The sequence below is a fragment of the Vitis vinifera genome, chromosome 13 (assembly GCF_030704535.1).
Source record: "Vitis vinifera cultivar Pinot Noir 40024 chromosome 13, ASM3070453v1".
Lineage (NCBI taxonomy): Eukaryota > Viridiplantae > Streptophyta > Magnoliopsida > Vitales > Vitaceae > Vitis > Vitis vinifera.
Window position 1 is genome coordinate 22,932,402 of NC_081817.1, and position 18,969 is coordinate 22,951,370.

General features: G+C 34.9%; 2 protein-coding genes across 4 annotated transcripts; one reads left to right on the top strand and one right to left on the bottom strand.

The window, feature by feature from the left end:
• Positions 1–3,039: 3,039 nt before the first annotated feature.
• LOC100251489 (phosphatidylinositol 4-phosphate 5-kinase 6) lies at positions 3,040–7,957 on the top strand. The gene is made up of 8 exons (XM_010647296.3): positions 3,040–4,827; positions 5,202–5,369; positions 5,606–5,771; positions 6,121–6,237; positions 6,332–6,525; positions 6,623–6,783; positions 6,878–6,953; positions 7,324–7,957. The coding sequence occupies exons 1-8, from the start codon at positions 3,632–3,634 to the stop codon at positions 7,607–7,609; spliced, it is 2,364 nt and encodes a 787-aa protein (XP_010645598.1). The 5' UTR covers positions 3,040–3,631; the 3' UTR covers positions 7,610–7,957.
• Positions 7,958–9,678: 1,721 nt separating this feature from the next.
• On the bottom strand, positions 9,679–14,800 carry LOC100246345 (protein LATERAL ROOT PRIMORDIUM 1). Of its 3 annotated transcripts, none has more exons than XM_003634853.4 (3): positions 13,921–14,778; positions 13,425–13,727; positions 9,679–10,333 (listed from the first exon to the last, which is right to left on the bottom strand). In XM_003634853.4, exons 1-3 carry the CDS (start codon positions 14,390–14,392, stop codon positions 10,314–10,316), a joined length of 795 nt encoding a protein of 264 aa, XP_003634901.1. In that variant the 5' UTR covers positions 14,393–14,778; the 3' UTR covers positions 9,679–10,313. The 3 variants fall into 3 exon arrangements, with proteins under 3 accessions (XP_003634901.1, XP_010645599.1, XP_002265716.1); XM_010647297.3 differs by having other exon boundaries at positions 9,679–10,504; positions 13,921–14,763; XM_002265680.4 differs by lacking the exon at positions 9,679–10,333 and adding an exon at positions 11,601–11,827 and having other exon boundaries at positions 13,921–14,800.
• Between the last annotated feature and the right edge of the window lie 4,169 nt (positions 14,801–18,969).

The following is an 18,969-nucleotide window of genomic DNA, read 5'->3' on the forward strand; positions in this document are numbered from 1 at the left end:
TTATTTTTAAAACATATTTAAAAATGTTAAAAACATTTTACATTTTCAAACAAACTTTTGTTCTACAAAAATTAGAAAACAATTTTCAAAAACTATTCTCAAAACTATTTTTTAAAACAGTTACAAAATAGACCCTAATAATCTCTAAATACATACTTTGTAATATCTTTAAGAAAATTTGACCCCTAAATTGTATACTTTACATTACAACTATTGTTATTAATTAAATATTTTGTTCTATCTAATTCAGTATAAATACGGTGAAATTTGTAAATATTCAATCTATAAATTAACTTCTAAATATCATTATTTATAAGGTAGCACAACGTCTCTTAAAAATTATTAATGTCTTACCTAAATACCTACATGCAATCATTTTTATAATTTCATTAGTTTTGGGATCACCCACTCTAATCACACATTTTTATAACACATGTTTGTGATTTAATTAGAAAAGATTAAGTTGCATAAATATTATAATATTATTATAATCATATGATATCCATTGCATCAGTCCTGTATCTACCTAATAAATAATTGCAGATTTCAAAGAAAAAGTTGTTACTAATTTTATTTTGATAGAATACAATAACTAGGTTTGTAGTTCTTTTGCAATTAAAAATATTTATTCATTGGAATTTATTATAAAACCAACCCAATAATTGATATAAATGGATTGAGTAGTATCTTAAAAATATCAAAATTAAGATTTCTATTTCCACACTAATCATTAGTGCCCCACTATTTATAGTCATGGTGAATTTCAAAGGCCCTTTAAAGTTTTGTAGACACTAATAAGGTAAAATGTTGCCTTTTATCAACCCAATCCCATTGATCCCACTAGCGCAAACAAATCTTTATCACAAATCTATGTCCACATTACTACCCCAAAGTAGCCAAAGGAAATTAATTTTAAAAATTGGGCTATAATTTTTAGATTATGAATTAATTATTGAATTAATAAGTGGACCCTCATTTGTTTTTGAATTGTTTTATAAGTAACCTTTGCTTCTTTGGGTAAAAAATCCTCAATCATTTATTCTCAAGGGTGTAATGATAGAATGTAGAATAAGACATTACCTTCATTTGCAAAGATGGCAAGATAATAACTCTATACATTTGGAACATCCTTTGTTAACTTAACTTGGGACACCACATTACATATCGAGCTTACACAACGTTTTGCAAATTTTGTATATAAGTCTTACATTATAGAATCATATTTTGATTTTTGCATTAAGCATTCGATCCTTTGAGCTTTACTTAATCTCATTATTATAACACTCAATAGGTGAATCTCCTATTAGTTTGTGGAGTATAGTAATTACGAAGTTCTAATTTAACTAATGAGTTTGATGGTAGTTAAAAGTCACAAATTTTAATTGGAAAAATTCATTAGATGTACATTGAAGACATTGCAGTCTTCATTTTAATAATCAATTTGGCAAAATAATAACATAAACGTTTAAAAGACTTTAAACTTAAATCAATAAAGAAAAAAAAAACACAAACGAAGAAAAATCATATATTTCATGGATGACAACATACCGTCGATTTCCTTAATAGGAGTTGAGCTTTAGGCTTCCTTATGAAGAAGCGGGATTGAATTTGACTTGCCTACGTACAGTCAAAGTGTTAGAAGCCTTCTAGGAGGCCTTGTTACAATTTTTTTTTCTTTTTTTTCTTTGGAAGAATTATTATGGGTCATGAGTAATAAACTAGAAGAGATGAGAGTGAAATTACTTCAACTAAAGGAAAACTCATCAATTAACTTTTCCAACTTCAATAATATGGGGCATATGATTCTTGAAAAACCGTTTTTCTAATAGGGTAACACTAAAGGGGTAAATAGATATTTTTGAATATTACAATATAAGTGATGAATAAATTAACTCAAATTAAAACCTGGAGATTTAAAGATATTCAAAGTAATCGCAAATATTCAAAGGACACATATTTTTACATGAAAAACCTTCATACTAATTGTGAAGATAAAAAACCATGGGATATAAGACTTCTAACCTACAATTCACTATATGAGATCAAAGTATAATTTACTTGACCGTTTTATGCTAAAGACTTATTCTCCAGTATTTATACCTTAATTCATGTCCACAATGCAACATCTCCATACTTCAATAGATTTCTCTCAACCTCCAAGGGATGCAAGTCCTTCCAACAACCCAAAATTCAATCTTATGAATTCTTTCTTGAAATATCAGGAATGATAAAGCAAGTTGGTTGATTCTCTCAAAGTGTCCCTCTTTGAATAGGTTAAGAGAGGGTTTATATAAGTCTATAGGCCTAAGAAATTGGTATCTAAAATTTATTAAAAAGAATATTCATGAATTTTCAAAAACAAATTCTCTCATGTTCTGGCATATTCTAAACCACTTCTTGAATAACCACCACTTGAGCGCCTCAGGTGCTTGAACGTTGGATAAGCACTTGAGCAATTCCAATGCTTAAGTGTTGGCTCATTTGCTCAAATGTTCCTTGTTTTTCCAAAACATCAATTTAGGCATTTTAGTTCATATAAAAAATATCAATCCACTTCACCCTTCAATCACTTAACTTGCTATTAAACAAACATTTTTAAACTTACCTGTAACTTTTCGGTTAAGTCAATAATAACCTAAATTTTCAGTAAAGAGTAAATCACTATTTAAATTTTTTTTTTAAATCATAATAAAAATGAACAAAATTGTCAATAAACATAGGATAAAAACTCACTGTCATAACAATTCGATCTAGAATTAAAGGGTAATTAGTGAGAAAGAATAAAAATATCGGATGGCATAGGAAATAGCATCATTCCTTAGAAATCTAGTGGCTATATGAAAGTTTTGGATGACATGGTGATGGTGCCAAAATAACAGAACATGAATGCAAAATATGGAGAAAGAAAAGGAGTCAAAAGCAAATAGATGTAACGAAAATCTAGTACTAAATTTAGCAATAAAGGAAGCATTTAATCTGAAAGGGAGGGACACTAAAATTGGCAAAGACATAAGCACCACCACCTCCTCCTCCGTTCCTCCACCTGTTTGGTGTGTTAGCGGTTTTAGGAGCCAAACCCGGAAACCAGAGTGTTGAATCTCTTTCTTTGGTCCCAACCAAAGTAAGAAAAAGAAAAGAAAACTAAAGAAAAGAAAAGAAAAGAAAATTTAAAAATTTTACCAAAACACAACTCAGAAACGAGAGGCTAGTCATTGGTTCCAACCCACCTTTTGCTTTCCCATCAATCAAACAGCAGCAGTTTCAGTTTCATTTTTTATTTTTTGGGTTATCGAAAATGTGAGGCAATCCCAAATCAGAGAATGAGGAGAAGAAGCTGAAAACACGAAACCCATTGTGAAAAAAACAAAAACAAAAAAAAAAAAAAAAAAAAGAAGAGAAAAACTAGTTCTTTTTTTTTTTGTTTTTGTTTTGGTTTTTTGGGTTTTTGGTCGTCTCCATTGCTGTTGTTGTTGTTGTTGTTGCCGCTGCAGAGTCTTTCTCTGAGTTGGAAAAAAATGGTTGCTTTACTCATTAAAATGATGGATTGAGAGAGTTTTTGATCCGGGTTTTCATGGCTGAAGGTGATTGAAAAGAGAGGAATGTGAGAAGGAAAGTCAGAGGCAGAGGGAGAATGAGCAAAGAACAGAGCGGCATTGTGAAGGCTTGGGAAGCAACGGTACGCAAGTCACAAGCAGCTGCGAGGAGGAGGGCACATAGCATTTTCGCAACAATGTCAGTGGCTCATGCCGACGACGACGATTCTGTCTCCGGCCATGCCTCCGGCGAGGTCTACCATGCCGAGAAGGTCCTCTCCAATGGCGACTTCTACACTGGGCAGTGGTCCGACAACCTCCCACACGGTCACGGCAAGTATCTGTGGACAGACGGGTGTATGTATGTCGGCGAATGGGTCAGAGGTAAGACCAACGGCAAGGGTCGTTTCAGCTGGCCCTCTGGTGCCACCTATGAAGGTGAATTCAAGGCTGGCTACATGGACGGCAAAGGCACGTACACTGGCGCTTCCGGCGACACTTACAAGGGCTCTTGGGTCATGAATTTGAAGCACGGAGAAGGGACTAAAAGCTATGCAAATGGGGATTACTACGAAGGCGATTGGCGCCGAGGTTTCCAGGAAGGTCAGGGAAGGTATCAATGGAAGAATGGGAACCATTACATTGGGCAATGGAGGAATGGCATGATTAGTGGCAATGGCACTATGATTTGGGCTAATGGGAATCGATATGATGGGGTTTGGGAGGATGGATTGCCTAAAGGGAACGGCACTTTCCGGTGGGCCGATGGGAGCTTTTACGTCGGAATGTGGAGTAAAGACCCCAAAGAGCAGACTGGTACTTACTATCCCTCCGGTTCCCCCACCGGTCATATGGAATGGGATCCTCAGGAGTTGTTCTCCGTGGAGTTGAATGACTGTAAGATAAACCCTGGCGAGAATGTTTCCATTCTTCCCTTGCAGAAGATGCTTAACTGGCCTGGGCTCGACGGGGAGTTCCTGCAGAAGCAGCCAATTTGGAAGCCCAGTAAAGGGAATGACGGGAGCGTGCGGCCGAGGAGGATGTCAGTGGACGGCAGAGTGAATTACCACAGCTGGGAGGGCGATGGAGATGTTAGCTTTGATATTGTTGATGGGAATTCGCTCATGGGGAGAGATGTGGATGAGGGTTTGGGAAGCCTTCAGCTTGAAGATCCGGATTTGACAGAAACCAGACAACAGCAGATAAGATTACAGCCAATGAAGAGACAAGGCGAGACAATATCTAAAGGACATAAAAATTACGAGCTCATGCTCAATTTGCAGCTTGGAATAAGGTATTCATCATTCCTCTACACTGCTTCACCTATTTGTCTTGTCTTTCTTGTTTTTTGCCTGAGTCCCTGTTTTGTCTTATAACTAAGATTTTTGGAGAAATGAGAGATAGATAACCTCTACCCACCTGAAATGGCAAGTCCATTGTACTGTGTAATAAGAGTGTTCATGGCATATAGAATTTGGAGTTGGGATGGTAACAATGCAGTTCCATTACAACAGTAATGAAATTATCCACAATCTTCCCTTTAGATGTGTGTTTAGTTAAAATAGTATATAGATACTATGAATGCTTCCAAGTCCCAAAATGGCTTCTAATCCATATTTGTGTTTGTAATCTTCACTGATCACAATGATTTGTGTTGTCGTCTTGCAGACATTCCGTTGGAAGGCCTGCACCATCTACATCCCTTGATCTGAAATCCTCGGCTTTTGATCCTAAGGAAAAGGTGTGGACGAAATTTCCTCCTGAAGGATCCAAACACACCCCACCTCACCAGTCGAGTGATTTTAGATGGAAGGACTACTGTCCATTGGTTTTCAGGTTATTTCTTCAATCATCTTTCCCTGCAGCTGCCTTTTGGGCAATAGAAATTTAGCTAGGAAATGGTTGCAGATACCTACCACATTGTCATGGTTGGAACAAAGACAATCGAAAATGACTTCACAAAATGAATTTTACTAGAACATTCTGTATTCACATACGCTTCATTTGACATCATTGTCTTTATGTAATGAAACAAATAGAATGCTAATGGATCTTTATAAATATGTTTTCAGAACTCTCAGGAAATTGTTCAAGGTTGATCCAGCTGATTACATGATATCTATATGTGGGAATGATGCCCTTCGGGAGCTTTCTTCCCCTGGGAAAAGTGGAAGCTTCTTTTACTTGACCAATGATGATCGCTACATGATAAAGACAATGAAGAAGTCTGAAGTAAAGGTGAGTTTATTTCCAAACTTTACCACCTAATTCAGACTTTTATTGCATCTTATTTCAAGGATTCCCATAAGAGTGTTTATAGTTTTTCTAGTCTCCAATTATGCCAAACTTTCTGTTTTCTGACCTGAATTTGTCAATAAAGCACACTTTGTTATTGAATATCAGGAATTTTGATTCCTGAATTGTACCATTTAATTCCAAATGAGTTTGTTTTTCTGCCATATTTGAACTTTTCCCACATAATTCCCAAAATTTTTGGTGGAAGTTGATGGCTTCTTGATTGAGTCCAGAATTCTACATTGTTTGGGATGCTGATTAGTATCTAATAATTGATGAACACAAATTTCAGGTTCTTTTAAGGATGCTTCCAGCCTACTATAATCATGTTCGAGCCTTTGAGAACACTCTAGTCACCAAATTTTATGGTCTTCACTGTGTGAAATTAACTGGGGCTGCCCAGAAGAAGGTAGGTTTGTTACATGCATCATATGAAATCCTAAATGAATTCAAATATTCATCTGAATTATGAACTTTGTACTCATTTGATGGTGATGATCCAGGTGCGATTTGTCATAATGGGTAATTTGTTCTGTTCTGAGTACGCCATTCACAGGCGTTTTGACTTGAAAGGTTCTTCCCATGGCCGCACAACTGATAAACCCGAGGCAGAAATTGATGCCACAACAACTCTCAAGGACCTTGACCTTAATTTCATCTTTCGATTGCAGAAGGCTTGGTTCCAAGAGTTTTGCAGGTAAGTTTCTTTTTAATTCGCTTTTTCCTTGTTTGCGAGAAGTCATTTATGTTTATACTTGATTCTCCTTTTTAAGTTGAAGTGTTGCATCACACAGGCAAGTGGACAGGGATTGTGACCTTCTTGAACAGGAGAGAATTATGGATTATAGTCTTCTGGTTGGTCTTCACTTCCGGGAAGCTCCTGGAACTCGAACTCCTTCTGGAATCCGAACTCCTTCTGGAATCCGAACTCCTACTGGAATCCGAACTCCTACTGGTTATTTCTTGTCCCTTCATTCATCACTCTTTCCATATATACTGAAGTTGAATACTTGCTGAACAAATGTAGTATCTCTTGAACCTCAATATAGGAAATGGAGACCCTGATATTGATGGAGCAGCCCCTCGTCTTTCTGGAGTAGACATGGATAAGCTTCTTCTTGACCGGTAAAATGAACTTATGAGCATTCTCACAAATGTCTCTACAACTTCATGAAATTGTGCACTGCTTGTTCAATAGTAAACCCTTTTTTGGGTGGGTCATTTGTAAATCCATTTGTATGTGCATGTTTTCTCTGACTACCCGAAATTCTCACTGGATTTTGATTTTGTTGTTCTTGCTGACCTGCCAACTGTATTGTCGTATTTTCTTTTTGACTAGTTTCTGACTTCCAAATCAAATTTTGGACCAAAAATTTCCAAATCCCATATAAGTCACCATGCTTATGAAGGGGGGGATTAGTTAGTCATTCCTGATCTAGGTTACCAAAAATATGATTCTGCATTCCTTATACTTTTCTTGAATTGATTCCTGCAGGCGGTCATCCATTAGATTAGGTATTAACATGCCAGCAAGGGTTGAGAAGACAGTGAGAAGAGGTGATGAGACTCAGCTAATTGGAGAACCTACAGGAGAGTTCTATGAAGTTGTCCTTTTCTTTGGTATAATAGACATTCTACAAGACTACGATATTAGCAAGAAGCTCGAGCACGCCTACAAATCATTCCAATTTGACCCAACCTCAATCTCTGCAGTGGATCCAAAGCAATACTCAAAACGCTTCCGTGATTTCATTTTCAGAGCTTTCACAGAAGACACTTGAAGGTATAGATTTAGCCAAAATCTTTCACATGCAGCTGGTGAGTGTCCATGTACAGTTGAGCTTCAGCAGTGAAGAAAGCTCTTACCAGCAAAAGGAACACAATTTGGCCATTGACATGGCCTTTGCCGGGTAGTATGTGGGCCTGCTAGGGTTACAAATTTTGGTAATTCAGCATTGTACTCCCCCCCCTTCCCTTTTCATGATCTTTTTATTTATAGTCACAGATATATCATATGTTCTAGTGAAGGTATAGATTGACATCATTAAGCAGATCCCTACTCTAGTCTGTTCCAATTGTAAATGAATTTACCAAAGGATGAACCTATTTTGGAGTTGATTCATTTTGTACCCGAAATTTTTTCATTTCCCAGAAAGCGATGAGTTTCTGGGATCTCGGCATCTAATAAAAATGTACAGAAGTAAATTGGAATGGCAACAACTTCCAGTTATCTTAAAGGAGTGTTCCTTCATGATTAAAATGGAACTTCATTTTCAGGATTTGATGATTGTATCATCTCTAAAAGCCTTTCTACAGTCTGTTTTTGTCCTGAGAGGTTGTCATCAATTCTATTCTATGTATATATGATTGATCATGTTGAAGGGAAAGCCCTAAAGAACAATTCTGACTATAGGGTTCTGTGGAGAAAGGCAACCCAAATCATCTTGCAGTGGTGATATGGGGCAGCACCCTAAAAGGATCAAGCACAAAAGACAAAAATCGACAAGAAAATGACCCATGATTCAGCCCCTCCACTAAGGGCAGGTTTGCACTTCAACCTTCAATATGCTGTCTCCCACAAAAATAGGAGTGCATGATAATTGATTTTTACTTTGAACGTTCAGAGTTGTTCTCCTTCGAAGATGTGCTTAGTTCTTTCTGGAACCAGATGCACACAATGAAGCAGTTTGTGGCGGAGAGGGAGGCCTCATCATCAGCAGCATCAGTCAGCCAAGTCCACTGGATGCATGATGGCTGGCCTCCTAGAGGACCAGCACTCTCCTTGATGGTTTCAGTGTAACAACTTTTTGGTATGAAAATAATAATGATTCCCCTTTCTGGGAACTCCACTTCAACTCCATTCCATGAGGATGGTCTCTCCCAGCATGGAGGCAAAATGATTCAAGTGTGGTATGCCCACTTTATGGTCTAAAATCATTAAGCTGCAGTTGTATTTGGATTAAATGGGATTATCATGTTAGTCTCTGTTGTTTCAATCATGGCATTTAGGGAACATCCACAGAAGCAGTGGCAGCATTGCAGCAATTCAATCTTGAGTGCATGAAGCAAAATGCAGTTATCTTTCAAGCTAAAATCAAAAGGCTCTCATGCCCATGCCTGTTGAGCATATGATGTGGCCTCTTTTTCACCATATCTTTCACAGTTTTTTCACACAAGAAACTGAATGCTCCAAAGTCCAACCTAACAATTTCCATGTTCTAAGGCTGATGAAAATGTCAAATTGCCTCATGGTGGCAGCACAAAAGCTAGAAGCTAACAGATAATGTTAGTGATCTACACAACAAATGTGCCCCACCACCTTGAATTGAATACAAGATGAAGATATAAGTCTAGTTGTATGTGATTAGTACTTGGGGTTGCAACTGACTTGGAATCCTTTACCCTTGCTAGAAACTATTCCATTATTACATGTTCAATGGCAACAGCATGTTGGAAGCAGATCTCCAAACTAAATATAACTAGGTCCTATATGTTTGGTGTCTGACATAGCACATTGACGAAGCAGAGTCCTTTAAATCCATCAACCAATTCAGGTAAGCTCATGCACACTAGTTCTTGTTGTTGAGGGTTGAGAACTTGAGATGAAGAAACAGGCTCCTTTGGCTGTGAAATAACATTTTCATTTATATAAATATTTCTATTCTCATCTATGTCAATGCAATATGCTAAACATATCACAATTCCAAATTGATACAAAAAGGGCATAGATCAAGCTATTACTTGAATTTTCATCACTTGATGATCTATGAGATGGATGAGAGGTACAAGTTCCCAGTATCAAGTTGTAAATCAACAGGTTTCAGCAATGTACGGCTCCAAACATAGATGATTTCAAAATTTTAATACTTCATATAATTTAAACAATGAGGAATGACATCAGAAATATATCTTTCAAATGTACAAAAATGCTGCAATGCTCCTTCGATTGCCAATGAAGAAGGTTTTAAGCTAATGATTATCAAATACTGAAGTCCTTGGCCTTTCTAACTGATCTTACAGTTTTCATGACCAAAACATTGAGAAAGAAAATCTTGGACGAGTAATCTAACAGCATTCTGAAGCTTCACCTTCTAGGACACCCTATAGGCTATAAGTATATTATGCAACTTCAGACAACTTACAGGATTCTCTCTCATGTGCCACCACAGCATTATCTTGGGCCTACTTCAATACTCCTGTAGACACTTTCATCAGCTTAAGAAGAAACAAAATGGCCCTTTAAGCTGTCAATGTAGAAATGTATCAGCTGCACTTCAGCAAACAGGGACCTTCCAGCAAGTAGCAAAATGATATGGGCACAATCTAGACAGACATAATATGTCACCTAATAAGCATGCCTTGGCTTTTCGGTTTGGTAGGGTTTCTGCAATGGCTGAAGAGCTCCTCCACTGAACTTGGTACCATCATCCTTTTAAGGCTACAAAACTTAGACCTGACTATGTGGTAGCTTTCTTCCAAGATCTATCAAAAACAATCTTGATCACCTGGCAAGAATCCAAAGCTAGATTATCATTTTCCTCTTTAGATAAAGTTACGATAAAACATTTTAGCTTAAAAAGAATTAACCTAAGTAAGAGGCTCCCATCCAGCATAGAGGCTGAATCATCTTAGAAACAGCTAATAGAAATAAGGAACATTATCTCGTCTGATTAGCCCTGTGCAATTAAAAGGCTCATGATCAAAGATGGGGCTCTGTTTTCATTAATCAAATTTGAAAGCTGGAAATACGGTCATGACAATAAAGTTCTTATCTTGGTTGTGACATATCATGTGATTAAGCCACTCAAATGACCATTAAAAGGATGGAACATATTCTCCCATAGCATGCCAAATATCTATATCAGAACCAAACCATACCAAAAGCAAAAGGTCATATTCACGAAATAAAAGGTTTAAATTTCCATTCTGCTTTTGACAAAGAGAGCATAAAGGGGATACTTAAACTTCATCTTAAAAAGGTTGACCATGTCATGCGGATAAAGAAGATGAAATGATAGTTTAATGAAAGAAACCGATTATTCCTGATCATAGTAGTTAAAATACAATTTTGCATACCTTTGCAAGATTTCTGCCCTCTTTCACCATGAAAGAGGGCCTAATATATTGATACATCTGAAATATATTAGAAGAGTAGATATACATTTATGACACTTCACTCATCGTGTTTCTCTTTAAAAGAGGATGTTTGATAAAACTTAACACTTATTATTTAATGACTTAAATTAACTTTAAATTAAATTATTTTTAAATTGACTTAAAACTTATTATTTAATTTTTTCTTTAAGTGTCAAGGTTATTTGATAAAGTTAAATTTATTCTAAATCATTAAATTGACATTTTACCCTCATTAATTTTAATTAATATTTATATTTTCACTAATCTTGGGGCAATAAATTGATTTGTTAAACATCCATATTTAAAGTATTATAGAAGCATAAGATAACTACAAAATTATTAACTATAAAAGATAAGTTGTAAATATAAAGTTATGGTTGTAAAATACAATCTCACTGAACATGGACAAATGAGGCAAAAGAGATTTGAGATTAAGAATAAGTTAACTATTTTAGCTTAATACTTAAAGTTATTTTTGACTTTAAGTTGTGATATTAAATTATTTTACCAAATATGTTTAACCTACTTAATGACTTAAATCAAGTTATTAAATCAAATTGAATCATTAAGTTGATTTACCAAATATCCTCTAAGTAAGTAACTTGGATGCATCAGGGCTAAAACTTCAAAAAGTAGTGATCTGAAGAAAAACAGTCCTAAAAAGCAAACAAATTTGTGTAGTTTCATGAAAAATTATATTTGTAAAAAGCAAAAATGTATAAAATAATTAATAAAACAAAGTTCTGTAAATGAGCCAAGAAATAGAAACAACGGATAAATTCTAGACACATGCAGCTGCTTTATTGGATTCCAAAACCAATGCCATTATTATCCTTGCTACAAATATTCAAGAGCAGTTTTTCCTGTAGGCAAAATTGATTTGATAAGTGACATGAAATTAAGAAGATAAGTTCAATATACAGGCAGAAGAACGAGTTAATCAACATATTCAAAACTCATCCAAAAGAAATTAGAAGGAAAAAGCAAGTAAAAGAAGCATTGGAATCCTCCCAGTAGAAAGCACACAACTCATGCAACGGCTGGGTAATTGATGAATCATTGCACGCCAAAAAGTACTACATAAATTGAGACATTCTCATACAAATCCATCCTATCAATCACCTTGGACATTAAATTTGGTGAACAATATTGATGAATTTTAGAAACATCGCCAAAACACAGAATGTCTTGCCTGTACTTTTGGGTGATTCGTATACCAAAAGGGCAGGAAAAAGAAAGAAGATTGGAGATGTGTTGATATGTGGTTGGAAACTTAGCAATGAAAATTTTCTGTATTCACTTGATGGCTTGAGCAAGAAAATCATGTGATATATATGAATGTAATAATCTCTACCATTGCCATTGTGGAGATGTAACAGATATTAAAGTGGATTGAAAAAGACGTGCTCTTTAGCAAAGAAAGAAAGTGACATTCCAACAACAATGTCATTCTTGCTTATGAAGCTTCATACTCATGCAACATACCATCATTGAGAATATAAAGCCTACAGGAAAAGATGCCAAAACTAGGAAGTTTATAACAATTTGGGTTGAACCAGCTGTTCCAAGATTCCAAGTTTTTATTTTACAGCGACTTCATGTCGATGAAATGAAAAAATAACAGAAAATCTCATATCAAAGGGTGGCATACAAAATGGAACAAGCCAAAAGCTGTCCTATACACCATGAACATATGTTTAAAAAGTATTTGATTGATAGAAGAATAACCAAGGTTAAACTTTCAAAAGTTTGTTGAAACCTTACCACATTCCAAAGGCAAATTAATTCTGTGCAGATAACAAAATTTCAAACCAATGTGACATATCTTGTTGAACATGCCTCAAGAGACCAACAAAACAACGGAAGTGGTGATGGTTGCTATGGTAAATATGTGCAAGCACTATGACATAAAAATTTAAAAAGAAACCATTACATTAACAATAGAAAATTAAGAACTAGGGCTGATCTATAATCTGCCTTCCAAAACTGAAATTAATGACAACGATGCTATCGGGCAAGGAAAAATCAAATTCAAATTACCCCCAAAAGAAACCCTAATAGAAGGTTCATAAGTTCATACCCCTGTGTCTCTCTTGTGTCCAAAAGCAAACCTAAATGATAACATTTCAACCAGTAGTTTTCACCTCTAAAAAAGCACAATCAATGACATGTGACAAAAAGTGGTAACTAAAAGAAAAGAATCGACAAGAAAGCACCTAGTGAAGCCCAGCATCACATCATAGAAATATTATCAATTCTGAGAAATTTTCAATCAGACCTCATTCCTATAGTGGCTACAAAATAATCTTACTCAGAAAAATGATAAACTCAATATGAACAAGGTGAAAAATCCAAAAGAAAAAAAAATTAGAAGACGGAAAAAAGGATAAAGAGAGATCATTTGATAAAATTTGAGATCCCATAACAAGATTTAAACCATTGAGTTACAGTAGGGGATACCTCCCAGGAATCCTCTGCAACCAGAAGCATCATAAGCGTCAGCTTTGTGGAGAATTGGAGAAGAAGAATCAACATTCCTTCCACTAGCATTAGTTTCCAACTGTAGTTCTGAAATACATGGATAGCTACCCTTCTCATTAAGCCCTTGATCATATAGAAACCCCTTAAATACATGCCCATTAATCTTCACCATTGCCTGATAAACATACTCATTTTGGCCATCCTCAATGGCCGTGACCCGGATGCACCGAAACACCGCTGGTGCACGAACTTGCCGGGGCAAACTCTCCTTAAAGCTTGCATCTGCAATTAAAAAAACCCAATTCAATATTATCTCCCAATTCCATGATTGCACGCTACTTCGGCAGACTCATCATTTCCAAAAATTGACATCTAAAATTGAGAAACCCATGTCATTTTTAATATTCAATTCCATCGATTTACAGCCTTGAAAAAAGATGGTTGAATGGAACTTTCAGAAAGAGAGGTTGCAGACCTTGGTGAGTAGAAGTGGCATCAAAGCTCCTAGGAGTGTTAGGAAGAGAGGTAGAGGTATGAGATGCGGTTGCAGCCTGAGTTGAGCCGAGTCTCGGCCTTTTTGCAACAGCAGAGGAAGACCCAGAAGAGCCACCGCCGGCAACAAACGCTGCAACCGCCGCCTGACGCTCTCGGCGGCGAGCCGCGGGCACCCACGTGCTCTTGACGTGAGTAGCACAATCATAGCCACGACCCTTACAACAAGTTCTGCACATCCTATAACTGCAGTCCCGTTTAGCCTTGTTCCCGCAATCCACACAAGCCCTCATGCTACCCTCACCATCCTCCAAATTCACCGAATCCCCATCATTATCTTCATCGTTTAAAGTATGTTTGGGCGGCAGCAGCGGTGCAGCGCAAGTCGTGGAGGTGGGGGTGGTGGCGAAGAGAGGAAAAACGCCGAGGCCGACGCCTAGAGCGGTGGTAAGCATGTTGGGGTTGGTGGGGAAGGTGTAGTTGAGGAGGTGGGTGGTGGTGGTGGAGGAGGGTGGGGGCGGCGGCCATACGAGGGGGGCGCCGGAGGGGGGTGAGTGCGGAAGAAGACGAGTCCTGGTGGTAGCCACAACTGCAGAGAGAGAGAAAATCTAAAAAGAGAGGATTGAGAGAGCAAGAATGTTTGATGAATTTGAGAGAGAGAGAGGTGTTAAGTGTGAAGCGATGATGGGCCTGTGCAACTGGTGTTAAACAGTTCTGATGCTCAGAACACTGGATTTCTGGCCTCTACTCCCTCTCTCTCTCTCTCTCCCACTGCAATCATTTTCTCTGTACAGGAAATGCCCGTCTTTTCTCCCTCTTCTGTTTTCCATTTTTTAATATAAACCGAAGAGATCTATCACCTTTCCCTGTATAATTTTACTTCTCTCAACCCCTTCCAAATTTCCAATTGTGTGAAATTTGTTTTAGCATATTTTATTTAAAAATAAATAAAAAATCCCTTGTGATAGTTATGGATCAAATACAAAAAAATTAAATTAAAAATATATATAAATAAAATTATAAATCCATCCTTATAAAAACACACAGGAGGAACTAGTACAATTACACCCTTTAATTTATCATCATCCAAACACTACTCTAGTACAAATTTCACATTTTCCTTCTATTATAAGAGGGGGAAGTTCATTGATTGCTAACAAAAAGGCTTGGTGATAACCCAACTTCACAAATGGGAGAGAGATCAAATTGCACGGGAGATGGGTTCTAAGCAATCATCTACATTCATTCAAAGTCAAGTTATTCCACCCCTATTTAGATGATTGGTGGCATACTTTGATCTTCGGCTATAGCCATTTGTTGCCGGTGCTTGGTTGATTAAGACTTGACCTTTTGAATCCGGCACCTACGCTCGACTCCAGTCTGCTGCTAGGAGAGGTTTGGTTTTGAAAAAGAGTAGGAAAAGAAAAGAAAAAAGTTTAATTTTTTTTATATATTTTTTTAAATATGAAAAATGTCAAATGTGATTAATATAAGTAAAAAAATTATATATTTTAAATTATTTAATCTTTATATAAAATAGTTTAATAAGTGAAGTGAGTTTGAAATAAAATACAAAAATAATTTACTATTTTAAATTTATTTTTCATTTTATTTTACCTTTTATTTTTTTATATTTTTCCTCTTTATTTTATTTTCTTTGTATTTTCTCTTCAAATTTTTGGAAACCAAACATAGTCAAAATAATTCGATCAATTCATCATTTTTTTAAAAATTTATTTTATGTTTTTTAATTTTAAAATAAAAATAATAATTTTTATATAAACCTTCACTGAAAAGATAATAATTTGAAAAACTATTTTAAAAAAAATTAAGGTATTAAATTTTTTTTACTAGTTCAATTTTTTTTTTAAATTACTACTTCAAATTTAAAAAAAAAATGAAAGTGATTTTGAAAGGTATATAAGGCATATTTATATCTTTATTCAAAATGTTTCATATCTAGAAATTTTTTTGTTGGAAAAAAAAAAAAAAAAAAAGAGTAGGAGGCAGGTGGTGTTTGTTTTTTTGGCTTTTTGCTGAAAACCATTTAATTTTAGAATTTAGGTTATTTGTTTTTTTACTTTTTCATGACTTATTATAAACTTTTTACTAAATAGAAAAAGCCAAAATATGTGGTTTTTTTTAAATAGAAAAAATAACACAATGGTTTTTTTTACTTTTTAATACTTAATAGAAATAAAATACTACAAAAATAAACAATTTAATATTTAATATTATTAAGTATTAAGGTTTTATTTAGAATTAAGTAAAAAAACAAACACCACCTTACTTATCGATCTTTTTAACTTACAAAAGACAAAACGTCATATATCTAATTAGTAATTTAACAATACTTACACCATTAATCCTACCAAAAAAATATGGATATTATAAAAATTTAAAAGCATAAAATTGAGTTTGTATAAGAAGTATATTTTCTTGATTTCTATTTAATTTTTTAAAATTAATAAGCGCTTAGAACAAAATTAGCCAAGATGAAAACTCTTATTAAACTTAAAAAAATAAATTTTGACTTCTAAAATCTCATTACAAGTAGAACCAATAACATCTCCATAGAGTTTATAAACACCTTTATTAAAAATAATTATTATTATTAAAATTCACAAATTGTTTAAGCTTTTAAACTTTGTACCGATCTCAAAGCTAATTAATATTTAGGAATGACAATGAACGGGTTACTCCTATCCCAAATCTTTCCCATTTATTTAAGATAATTCACATCTACCCCTAGGAAAAAAAATTTAAGCATGATGGATATGTGAATTTCCCTTACCCAAACCCATCCCACCCCATTGAACCTTTTTTTTTTTTTTTTAATTAAGTTTAAAAAAAATTAATTATATTAAAAATAAATATATTTTTTATAAATAATTAAAATATTATAATTTTTTAATTATTTTATATGTATGAAAATTAAAAAATTAAAATTAAATTATTTTTAAAATTAATTTTATAATAATCTAGAGTGATATGTAATAAAACAATACATAAACTCACTTTAAGTTAAAAAAAAAAAAAACCCTAAATCCTTTTATAACTTATTTATTTTAATTCTAAACTCGTCTCATTGAGACGTGATAAAAGTGGACAAAGATGCAAAAAAAACTATCTCGTTGTCTCATGGATACCTTTGATGAAAAACATTAATAATAACTACACTCATAAATTGCTCCTCATTTTCAACTTTGTCCGAATCTCAACATAATAATAATAATTTCTTTTTAGATTGCTTCTTGAGCATGCAAGGCATTTTTTTTCCTCCTTTAAAGCAAGGGACAACTGTCCTTTGTCTTCTATATCACCTCCTACACCATTTTCATTTAATAAAGCAATTAATTTCTACTTAATGAATATTTTTCAATCTAAAATATTCTCAATCACTTACAATAACATAAATGAATTATTATAGATTTTTTCCTATCAATATTATAATGCAAGAAGGATTAATGAAAATCTACCAAACGAAGCACTACCCAATTAGCAGACCCACCTTGCAAATAAAAAAAAAATTAAAGAGAATAATATGGATCGCCAATTATCAATCATCATTGCATGGGGTTGGTAGGAGGCCAATAAGAAAAATACAAAAAATTTAAAAAATAAAAAAGTCTATAGGGTCTAAGGGACAGACTCCAACCTATCCTAAGTGCCTACGCCACTAACCTACGGTCCTAATATTCATTAATTCAAAATAAAAGTCTTCTCGAGCCAATAAAAATGGGTCCACGGCCACGGGTCACCTCGAAAGGAGCAATTTTTTGGAGGCGTTGAGCGGCCTATGGGCATCCTAGGGAGTCAGTAAAATTGGTTGACATCGATTGGGTGTGGGATGATCTTGTGAGGATATGATTGGGCCTTTTTTGGGAGGGTACGGGTCCACCGTCCACATTTGCCACACTATAGTGTAAGTGGGGCCGAAGAGGGTATGTGTGGGGTACTGGGCTGGAGAGCCTAATGGAAGAAAGGGTGGTAGGCAGGTGGGGACCAGGGGGATTGAGAAATTAAATTTCTAAATGTAAATTCTAATTTGCAATTTCATGAAAAGAATCCAAATTCATAGTAGACCTTAGCCACAACCTGGTCAAATAAGGCCTAATATTTCCTCACATTCATAATATTTTTTATTTTTCTTGTTTTTGGGTTTGCTTTGGCACTGGCCACTGGGTGTCTAATAATTGTGGTATAGAATAGAAATTGCAATGCTAAAGAATTTTATTTATTGATGAAGGCAATGCACCAAACGCACCAGAAGTGGAAGACAAGACAAAACCCTAGCTTTTGATTCTGACGAAAGATGCAATCAAAGTGGACAACCTTTCATCACCATTGCATTTATCAACTTTATAAATCGAGAACAGCTTCATAAGGACATTTGCAATCATGAAGCTTTATGGGGATACAGAGAGTAGCCAGTGAGCACACGATCCTGCCCTGCACTCTCTGTCATCTACTTCACCGCTACAATTTCGACTTTGCAATAAAAGTTCACCAAAGTATGTCATTTTCTCTCTCTCTCTCTCTCTTATTTATTTATTTAATTTTTATTTTTTTTATAAAGAAATAAAGTGAATTATAGCGTGACCAAAAGAGAAGTTTCGAGAATATTTTCAATATAATCTCAATTTATAATTTTATTTTATACATTTCGACACACATTCAATAACCGAGACGAAAAATTTGATAAACATCGATTTGATACCTTAGTGTTTTCCTTTTCCTTTGTATGATTACATGAATTAATACTATTCTTAGGATTCTAAGAACAAATTCAACTAGTGTTTTCCTTGATATGATTACAACCGTGAATTAGTACGATTCTTAAGATTCTACGAAGAATAAAAATTCAACTAGTTCCAAATTCAGAATAACTTTAGTGATGGCTCGGAGCTACCCATGTGATGCAAAAAAAATTTCTATTGTCTCTTTTCTAAATCATGGATTAATGGTTTGACTTTCAATGACATGCAAACACCTCCTAAGAAATTTCACCCAACGTATGCAAATAAAATAT